Genomic DNA, 10,918 nt, shown 5'->3' on the forward strand with positions numbered 1-10,918 from the left:
ATTAGATTCCATAAGTAAGTTCAAGGTTGAAACTTAGTTATTTCTTGAAACTTCAAAAAAAATAGTGCCTACACTATTGTTCAGGCCATTTTTGGATTTCTGTGTGGAATAAGCTAGGACTCCGTGTTCTATTCAGCTTTTTTTGTAAACTAAAATTAAGCATATAACAAAAGACTACGGACATTTGCGATCTCCTGTCTTTGCTTTCTGTGCCACAAGCAGGTAGACATGGAATTAATTGTGCCAGATTTTGTATTCAAAAAGCAACTTTTGCCAAAAGGCGTTGAGTTTGCAGATTTTTAGAAAGTGTCTCAATAACTGTTGGATGTTTTGCCCTTAAATGTATTTCACATTCATGTTCCCTTACAATGAATTGCAATAACTTTGGGGATCCCTTCACTTTTCTAGCGCCATCATCATGTCAAAACTAGTGACACCCATCAGCCTCAGCTGTCACGGGCAAATCTTATGGACTGTGGACACAAGGAAGTGTTTCACAGGGCTGAATGTGTGCCTGCAGATTGTGAAATAAATCAAGAATAGGGGAGGAAAGGAGATCAAATAAAGTACTGTGAGATTTCTCAGCTAAGCCTTCATTGTGTGAACTCTACTGCAGCCTAGCACAAAAACAAGTTTCAAGATTAGTGATGCTGCTAATGCCCAATACCCTGCCTATGAAGACTTAAAGTAGGAACACTTTTTAAAAATAAGTTATTTGACAATGACAGTTGGAGAACGAAAAGATAATCAGCAGGACACGACCTCTACAAGATGATTTTCTCTCCTGGAAACAATTGTTTTTCTAAATGATGTACAGATTTTTAAGGACCCTCCCAGGTTTGGACTGAGGCCCCAATGTTTACACCGTCTGGCTCCGCCCCCTGGCCATTCTTGTTGTTTAGAACTAATTAGCCTATGTTAGCTTCCCAATATTCAAGGTGCCAATAATGGTAAAACATATGTCCATTAGCAGTCCTTTTCAGCCCGTTAGCACCACTGTGCCTTAGAACAGCCTCATTGAGATGCTAGCCTGGCTGGTTTATGTTTCTGATGACATACTTTAACCTACATCTCTATAACTGTTCATGTACTGTTCATAAGGGAAAAGAGAAAACACTAGATGAGCAGATTGTATGAAAATAGAGTCACATTTATATCTATGAGCTTTTGAATGAACTCGTCTCTGTAAGTGTATGTGTCAGAGCGGGTGAACAAGGTGGAGGTCAGGCTGTGTAGTGGTTAGACTTATCAACATCGCCTCACACCATCTCCACTCAATGAGGGGAAATCCCTGCCAGGTCATCTGGCTGCTGCAGTGTCATGTGCTGTCCCATGGCCTGGCCTTTGTACCTCTGGTTGTGTACTGGTGGGGCTTCACTCTGAATACCTAATAAAGCCACTCTATGCAATACTCCACTTTCATTACATCGCTTAGTAACACACACACACACACACACTCACCAGGTTGTACAGTATTGAAAAACTATTTAATGCTTTAGAGAGCAGGCAGAACAAATAAATATGACTTACATATAAAACATGTTAAGGCAGAGGGCAGATATGCAACTATGTCCTTGGTACAATAGAGTCATCAGCAGCTCACGTCTGACGGTGTAACTCTTACTTTCATAGCTTCATCATGAATTCACTCATACACAACATCTCACGTCTCTATTGTACATTAGGTTTATACCACAACAGTAGACATCATTCAAAATCTAACTCAAATACAGCATTTGAATTATGAAAATAAAAACATTCAGTAAAAAACTCACAATTCATTTAAAGAGGGATATTTGTCTTATTGGTTGTTCTTCAGTGAGATCTGTCCATAAGGAAAGTTAAACGGTGACTGGGTCAAGCGTGTGCTGCAGACGATGACGCTACTGATCATGGAGGTCAAAGAGATGCAGTGTTTCACATTTTGGTTCGGTGAGACAGTACACTTCCATTTTCTATTCACTCAAATGTTAAATTTATAAACTCTTTAAAAAATACCACGAGGTACACTTCTTACTCGACGCTATGCGCTGTATTGTAAGTAACAGCTTTTTTTAAGCAATGCATAGAATATCAATAATTCCTTAGTGTTCTTTCTGTCCCTAAAAACGGATTTACATTTCTTTATTCAGACTGTTCCGTCTTCAGGCTCTGGAGGTGCATCGAGCATCTTGAACATATCATCGATGACCTGCCACAGACAGCTCTCCAGAGGAAAGTCATTGTCCACCAGGTTGACCAGGAAATAGTTGTCGTGGATGTACTTGATGATCATGCGTGAAGGAGACTCGTCTTCGTACAGCTTGGCCCACTGCTCGATCCACAAGGCGAAGGCCTCGTCCTGAGGGAAACATGGGGACAGGTTTGACGAAGGGGACATCCGGTAGGCCGGTCAGAGGACATCGACTAGTCCTAAAACTGCTGGTGTCAAACACATCGTGCTTCTGATAACATTTTGTTAGGGCCGGTATTTTCATCAGTGTGAGCAGGGAACTCATCCTGACCAGAATATCTCAAACCCTCCCATCGGTGCCGGTAGCGCAGAGGAGTCCTAAGCTGAGTTAAACTACATGACATTTTATTTTGTATTGACATTTCTTATTCAAGCAACAGCAGTTTGCCAGACACCGGTTATTCTAATAAAACAACAACAAGAGTACTGCTCCAAAAGTCTGTCAGACTTCTCACAGAACAAATGTTGAGATCATCTATGTGTTGGTACTGGTTTCTCTGGGCTTACTTCAGGCACGCTTGCACCGAGCCAAGGACGTCGTCAAAATGCCTTTATTAGCTCAGGGCAGGGCTGGCAAATGTTTCAGGTTGTGGCCCATACATACAGAAAGAAATAAGGAGTCACTGGCCAAACAATAGTGAATGTAGTTTTCACCCAGTTTCACTGCAAGAAAATCTGTGTTAATCGACCAGATAACCCCATGTGACAGAAAATGAATTTTCCATCAACATATCTTCGCAGCACTACTAAACTGTTTGACATTACAGTAGTTTACTGGTGTGCCCACATAATACAAAAAGTATTTCTGGATCTGCTGCTTTTGCATGGCCTAAGTTCCTACTTTAAATACTAGATGTTACGTGTAGATCTGTAATTTAGTAAAGTTAAAACAGCCAGAAATTGCCAAATATTGGTTTTTGTTCATGGTCTTAAAAGATTACGACACAAATGTAACTGTAAGATGTAAATCTGTCTAGTATTAGGATATGACAAACAGAAATGGGAAGATATTGGTTTCTGTGCCAGACATCGTTTCACTAAATGTAGTCAACATGCAGTGTTATAACTAGGATGTGCAATGTGCGGTGCTCAGGCCATATTCTAGTTAATTAAAACGCGTAATTTGGTCCCCCAGGTTTAGGGCGCATCAGAGAGACGCTCTGAGGAAGACCCAGTGTGGGTCGAAGCTGGTCGCCGTTCTCCTGCAGTACCTATTAACTAGATAAACTAACTGACTAAATTATAAATGAACTAATAACTTAACTAATAAGGCATTTAAACTACATCCATGGCTCGTTGTGAGTTTGCCTGAAGATGTTCATAATCTTCAACTATTCCTTTAAGTCAGTGTGGTTCCACTCATTACACAAAAGGCACACCTTCATCATTAGGATGGACACATAACATTTGAGCGATGATGGTACTTCCATCAACAGTAGAGAAAACAACCACCACCACCACAGTCTGTTTTTGGAGCTTTTTTCCCTCCAGAACATTCCTGAATCCCTGCACGTCAGCAGGACAATCATTGTCTTACCTTCCAATACATGAAGCTGTCTGGGTCCACTACAGTCGGCTGAACTATCTCCCTGCCGGGGAAGATCCCCCACGTCACCGCGTTGGGCTGCATGTCGGGGGCATTGGTCAGGTTTCGGCCCTGCACAACCAACATTCATTGGGACATATAAATAACACAAACTCACACACAATGATGATGCGACTGTGGCTAAGTGGAGAGCAGGGCCGTCCTTCAATCAGAGGATTGGCGGTTCGATCCCCGGCTCCAGCCCCACTGGTCGCATGTTGATGTGTCCTTGAGCAAGACACTTAACCCCTTTGGGTAAAAGCGTCTGCTAAATGACTGTAATGTCATGTAATGATGCTTTCTGGTCACACTTACGTGCACATTAACGATGTGGTAGTTGACACGGGGCTCATACTTCTTTAGTACTTTGAGGAGAGCGGTCACATTTTCACTGGAGGTGAAGAACTCCAGATAGGCCTGTTGGATTTCAAACAAGACAAACCCATGGTTTCAAACCCATCCAGAAGGCACAAACAATAGTGAAAGTGCTCCTACCTTCTGGAAGACGTAGCCTCCTGCAGGTCCCCAGCCTGCGATGGGGTCTGCGGAGGGTTTGCCATTGATGTTGGGCTGCGAGTTGATGGTGAGGACTCCTCGTCTGTTCACCTTCTCCAGCTCGTCCTTTAGCAGGTTGGTCTCTGGGGCCAGAGGCTCATCGTTCCATGGCAAACACATTACCTAGCAGCAGTGCAAACCTTAGCCTGTGATCAACATGGTGTCCCGTCTCATTTAAAGACAGCTGATGCTACACAACTATGGTATGACATTTTGGGAAACACAGATGTTCAGCAGCACATCCGTCTCATGTGTACAGAGCTGGGGTCAGGACATGGTTAGCCTAGCTCAGCATCAAGACTGGAAGCAGAGGGAAACAGCTAGCCTTTGTCTGTCCAAAGTTGAAAAAACCCCCACCTACCAACACATTTAAAGCTCTTTGATTAACATGTTGTATCTGTGTGTTTCATCTGTAAACAGACAGAAATGAAAAAAGTATTTGTAGTAATAGGAGGGAGTTACGTGCCAAAACTAGTTCTCAATGAACAGCAGTCGGTGCAGAGACTGCTGTATTCGGCAACCTGGGCTGTAGCTGGAGACACTGAACACAAGTAGTAGGTGGAGGGATAAGTTGCTGTTCACCAAGGAATAGTTCCAGCATGTAACTTCCCCTAAAATCCAAAATTGTTGTTTCAGAGGTGTTGCTAGGTGTATTTTTATAATGTATTTTTGTTAAACCTTAGTGCTGCGTTCGACGCCATTGACCATTACATCCTGTTACAGAGACTAGAACATTTGATTGAACAACAGATGTCCTCAATGCTCCCTCTGAGGAATGTTAGAAGTCACGGGCAGAGCCAGCTGGTCTACCTTGTGTCCGTTGCGGTTTGGTTGAGCCGTGATGTAGCAGGTGAAGACCTCATAGACGCTCTCTTCATTCATCAGCTCATCGCCCCACATCTGCAGCAGAGCATCTTTGGATGACTTGCTCTTTAAGTAGAACAGGTAGTAGTCATTTAACTCGCCAAAGGCTGGAGACGAGGAATTTCCCCTGAAGACATCAACGACAGGACACCTTTTAGTAGTTTGACAGTAGTCTTCATCATTCTTCACTAGCACATAAACCACATTAACAAGGACGTAGAATCTTTTGAGTTCATGTGTATTGTACCATCTGCCGTTGGGGAACTCGTCCCAGTCCTGGGTCCTGTAGATGTAGCTCTTGGGCCTGGATGCCCAGAAGATGGGTCGGACATCTTCTACCTTCCGTTTGGGATGAGCACTCACTGCCCAGGGAAGAGGCCGCCTGGCAGAGAACACAAGCTCTGAAACACTGGATCACTTTGAATCGAGGCAAACAAGGAGCTGCTCAGGCTCTTTGAGATATCTGGCTTCACTCATCCTAACACTGCTGATCCTGGATGACTTTCCAATCGAACTATGAGAAAGGCGGGGTTCAGGATACAGAGAGCAGCATGTCTGATGAAATTATTGATTTCAAGTTAATTTACTGCTATGATATTGTTAAACTGGTGCCCAATATGACCAGAGATGTGATCGAAAAGGGTAAAAAAGTAACATTAACATTAATACTGTTGGTGAACAGAGGCTACTATAAAAACGCGTTAATTATCTAGTTGCTGTAGGTCTTATGTTTTATAACCAGAGTGGAACACTGATATAACCGTAAACATTGACAGCATCTCCAGTGCAACAGACACCATGCAAAGTCTTTCTACTGGTTTGGCACGACACTACTCTGCTCTGTTGTACTTGTAGTATTTTGTCGATAGACCTTCCAGGAAATATGACTTTTTCTAGTTTTTATCGATAAGGAAATGCCAAGAATCAATTCCTTTCTTAAAACTCCCCGACTACCTCTGACTTTAGCTCAAAGCACCAGTGTGCTGTAAGCAGGCGGAGGGATGACTGACCTGGGGTCCTCTATCCAAAGGCCTAGCTGTCGGAGAACCTCCATGATGGCGACCTCTCGATTCAGCGTGTAGAAGTGGAGGCCTGGTACCTTGCCGCTGTCCAGCAGCACGCGGCACATCTCCACCGCCTGCTGGACTCCGTAGTTACGGATAGCGGCGTCGTTATCTTTGATGGGCTCGATGACTCTGGTGATCTCCTCTGGTATCTCCAGTTTCGACAGCTTGACGAGCTGACGCAGAGACTGGTAACCCTGGAGAGGAACAGGTTAAAGTCCAGCTTTATGCCAGTGGATGGTGTGTTTGAAATGATTTGATAACGGAGAGCAACAGCGCTTTTCTTTAAGGGTACACGTATGGTTTATAAAGCACTGAATGGTTTAGGGCCAAAATACATCTCTGATCTGCTGCTACCTCATGAACCATCCCGACCCCTTAGGTGGTCTGGGACCGGTCTACTTTCTGTTCCCAGAGTCAGAACTAAACATGGTGAAGCAGCGTTCAGTTGTTCTGCTCCACATATCTGGAACAAAGTCCAGAAAGCTGCAGGTCTGCTGAGACCCTCAGCTCCTTTAAATCCAGATTGTTTGCTACCTTTAATTGAACCACATTCAAGGATATTAATCAATTTCCTGCATTTCTCTTCTGTATTTCATTTCTTACACTGCTTTTAGTGTTTTAATGACTGTTTTTAAATCTCCTTTTCTTTTGCCTCATGGTTTGATGCTTTTAATGGTTTTATGTGAAGCACTTTGAATTACCTTGTTGTTGAAATGTGCGATACAAATAAACTTGCCTTGCACATACAGAGGTTGGCTGCAGGTAAGAATTTGGCCTCACTTTTTTTAGTTGTTTACTTCATTGTAATACATATATTGAATGAACTGTCATCCACTGTGTCCATTCCCGTACTTATCATGACCTAGCAGCCGGGTTATGACAAGTTGGGGGTTAGGCAGATGCCGTGACACTGTCCTCCGGGGTAAAACCTTCAGGTTGCACACAGGAAATGATGTCGGGCTACCCAGGTATCTGAGAGTTTTTGAGATAAGCTCATATAAAGCCAGCAAATTCATCAGTTGACAACTACTCTGAATCAATCCTTGGGATGTTTAATAACAACTAAACAAAGTCCTAAAGCAGCAGCACAGGGAACTCTTTGACAACATTTAATCAATGTTCCCCTGCTTCCTCTCAAACATAGCTGTTCAGCCTGTCCTCAATCACAACATTGTCACATGATAAGCTGCCGATAATGAATCTACCTATTGTTATTTACCCGACTGATAACGTATTAGCAACTGTACAATCTTCTAAATTTAGTCTGCCAATGTTCGTCTATCACTCTTCATTGTATTTCACCTAATGACTGAAGCTGAGCAACACATTTGATCCTCACAGTATATTAATTAATGTGTGTGTGAGACAGAGAACTAAAAGGAAATTTGAGTTATGAGAAGAATGTTTGAACAATCCTTGATCTATAATTGGCCAAACTCTGCTTGCACAAACAAAGGGAGTGATGAACAAAACCACAAAGAGAAGACGGAGTCATGCTTTTCTCAGTAGGACTCTTCTCAGCATTGTTTATGTTCAGCAGCAATGAGAACAGTATTGCCGTTTCTGGAAGCAGCATTGATTCACCTGAATGGGGAAGATTCCAGGTAGGATGGGACAGGTGATACCAATCGCCCTACAGTCATCCAGGAACTTGAGGAAAGTGTCTGCCCTGAAGAACAGCTGGGAGATGATGAAGTCTGCTCCGGCGTCCACCTTCTCCTTCAGGTGTCGGAGATCCTCCTCATAGCTGTCTGCCTCCGGGTGGCCTGTGGGGTAGCCTGGACATACAGACAGATCCAAATCACTCACTGACGCTTCAAATAGAGTTTCATTTAAACTGCCCTCCACTGACCTGGAGGCTGAGAACATACCAGCAACACAGATGTCAAAGTAGTCCTCGAACTCTGATCGGATATGTTTAACAAGGTCGGTGGCGTAGTTGAAGCCTTCCTCCTCTTCTTCCCAGCCTGCTCCCACTGGGTCTGTGGAGAGGTCAGAATACCACATGTTAAGAGGATCTCCAAAGCCTAATCGATGTAAAGTACGTTGTTTAGTTATGCCAGCTGTCAAAAGCGGCCCATTGACCTCTGCTAAAACACTGGAAGCACAACGCAAAGTAAAATGTAAAAGTGCACTAAAGAAAGGAAGCAGTAGCCTGCCTTCTACAGTACGTTTCTACACCACACTCTTCAGGCAAAGCTACCGTTCCTCTCCTTATCACTGAGAAGGGCTGGCAGAAGCAAGTGAGCTACTCTGTTGTGAATGGAAACCTGAAGAAACAATGGAGCAAACAACTCCCTGTTCATAGCGCAACCTCTCCTGAAAATCAGAATGTAAACACACGCCAGCTCTCCTACCTCCCCTTAGTGCCATGATGTTCTTGAGGCCCAGGTGCTTAGCTTTGGCCAGGTAGCCAGTGATCTTCTCTTTGGTCTGGTTGCAGCAGGTCAAGTGGAGGATGCTCTCCAGGCCACAATAATTGACCGCTGTGCTGGCAATCATCAGAGAGGAGGTTTCCTTGTCTGAGCCCGGGTCCCCTGCTGGATGCCAGGTGATGTCAATGAACAGGGGCCCCCCGGTACCCATACGGTCGAATCTGTAGAAAAATGACAAAACAATTGTCCAGATGTCTTTTTTTCTTGAGTGGTAAGTGACAATGTGATGTTGCTGAACAATGGGAGTGATGATTGTAATTGTCTTATTGATCTGTTTGTTTTGCGGCTCTCTTGGCCAGAGTTCCCTTTGCTGATTCTAACACGTCATGTTTCCTCTTGAAACATTTTCCATTCAAGTCAGGGCTCAACAATGAGTACTGCCCAGTTAACCGGGGCTTGCCTGATGGAGTTTAGTTCCATTTAATTCTTTTTTTACCACTTCAGGTTACTTAAATAGATCAAACGTGAAACGTTTGGAAACTGCTGATAGACACAACGAAAATTCACTTGTAGCCAATTTGTAACACAAACACATGACAAACTAAACAAACTAAAAACAGTAGGACATTCCTGTAGTGAATTTTTTTTATTTGCATTATAAGTAATTTGAGCAAGTAGATTTTGCAAGTGACAAAAAAAAGCATGAACGTTGAACTGTGCAGGTAAAGGTTGATTTCACATGCCTTGAGATGAGGTTGACAGCTCCACTGGCTGTGCGGGGAGGAAAGAACTCCAGCGAGAACCAGCGGTCTCCGGACTCCATCCTCCGCCGCATCTTGTCCCGCAGTCTGTCGGAGCGGTCTGCGTCCAGCACCGGCGTGGAGCACCGGGAGCTCTCCTTGGAGCTCTCCCCGCTGTTGCTGGCCCCGCTGGAGTCGCTTTTGCATGACAGCAAACTCCCGTCCGCTCGCTGAACCTGGTTCACCATGATGGCAGATTATACTGCGAAGAAAAGAATACACAAAACAACCCTTTCCGTCAATACGGTTTTTTTTTACATGGGAACGAACGTAAAACCGACAGCCTGTCAAATATTGTTGACAAAGTACCATCTCATACAACGTGATGAAAAAGTTAAACAATTAGCAATATAAATTCGTAACTTGACAGATTAGGGTGCGAATTCAAATTTAAGTTAACTTCTATACTTCTATATTCTATATTCTCCCCATATATCCTACCGTAAAGATCACTTCACAACAAGCACTAGCTGTAAACTGGCTGATCTCTGGACAGATATTTGGGGTAACTTTAGGCCCCACAAAGTGTCACCGAGTGCCACGAGCCGCTCTTTTTATACCCACGTCTAACACACATGCGCGTGCAGAGACACATTCAAAGTATGGTAGTACACTTATTTAGAGCCTGCTAGCTCTCTTGGCTGAGCACGGCTAACGTTAGCTACGTGCCCCACGAGCGATGTTAACCCATGGGGCGAAAGACACACAGAAGTAACTCAGGCTACGTTGTTCCGCACCGAGCCTGAAGCTAAACCCAGTGACGTTCTGTTTATGCTGGGACGAAAAGGTAAACAGTGCATCTCCCACCTCCACCTGCCGGTTGTCTTGCCGGTGTTGTGTTAAAGTCTGTTCTCTCCCACAGAGCGTCTGCCACCCAAGACTGAGCGTTAGCTGGGGCAGCGTGGGAAACCCCAAAAAACCGAGAGCTCCCTCGTACCCGAAGCAGTGATGCCGTGTGGTGGGCGTCAACGACACCGTGTTTACACCCGCCGTTTCTTCTCCAGCACGGATGAAAGCAACGCAGTTCTCTCCTCGTGTGGGTTCGTGAAAACGTTGTAAAAACAATGTTTGTATAATTTTGTAATGAAACTGACACTGACTCTAAAAATGAAACACTCGGTCGTGCATATGACACATGTCTCACTAAATAACATAGGCCTGGACAAACCGCAGCAGCATGAGCGTCTGGATTTAGTTAAGTTGATTTAAATGAATACACATTCTTGTCAATGTTGAACGTTAGTATTAAAGTTAACTTTTTTTCTCATAATAATAATTGTTTATCGGGTTTCCCCACGGGCAACACATTTAACATGGAATATTCATTTTTTTTAGGGGAATTAAAATATGATACGCACATTTACAAAATTAGCTCGTTAACTAATTAAATGGCTTTCTTTGCAATATCAATGGGGTAATAATTTACCATGTATGCATGC

General features: G+C 43.7%; 1 protein-coding gene across 2 annotated transcripts; it reads right to left on the minus strand.

The window, feature by feature from the left end:
* Window positions 1-1,471: 1,471 nt before the first annotated feature.
* mthfr (methylenetetrahydrofolate reductase (NAD(P)H)) lies at window positions 1,472-10,437 on the minus strand. 2 transcript variants are annotated; one of them, XM_079171520.1, is made up of 12 exons: window positions 10,287-10,437; window positions 9,423-9,681; window positions 8,662-8,900; window positions 8,176-8,286; window positions 7,889-8,082; window positions 6,248-6,498; window positions 5,485-5,619; window positions 5,184-5,364; window positions 4,314-4,496; window positions 4,134-4,235; window positions 3,771-3,890; window positions 1,472-2,341 (listed from the first exon to the last, which is right to left on the minus strand). In XM_079171520.1, exons 2-12 carry the CDS (start codon window positions 9,665-9,667, stop codon window positions 2,129-2,131), a joined length of 1,974 nt encoding a protein of 657 aa, XP_079027646.1. In that variant the 5' UTR covers window positions 9,668-9,681; window positions 10,287-10,437; the 3' UTR covers window positions 1,472-2,128. The 2 variants fall into 2 exon arrangements, with proteins under 2 accessions (XP_079027646.1, XP_079027645.1); XM_079171519.1 differs by having other exon boundaries at window positions 9,921-10,437.
* Between the last annotated feature and the right edge of the window lie 481 nt (window positions 10,438-10,918).

Source organism: Pholis gunnellus (genome assembly GCF_910591455.1).
Source record: "Pholis gunnellus genome assembly, chromosome: 2".
NCBI classification, from domain to species: Eukaryota; Metazoa; Chordata; class Actinopteri; order Perciformes; family Pholidae; genus Pholis; species Pholis gunnellus.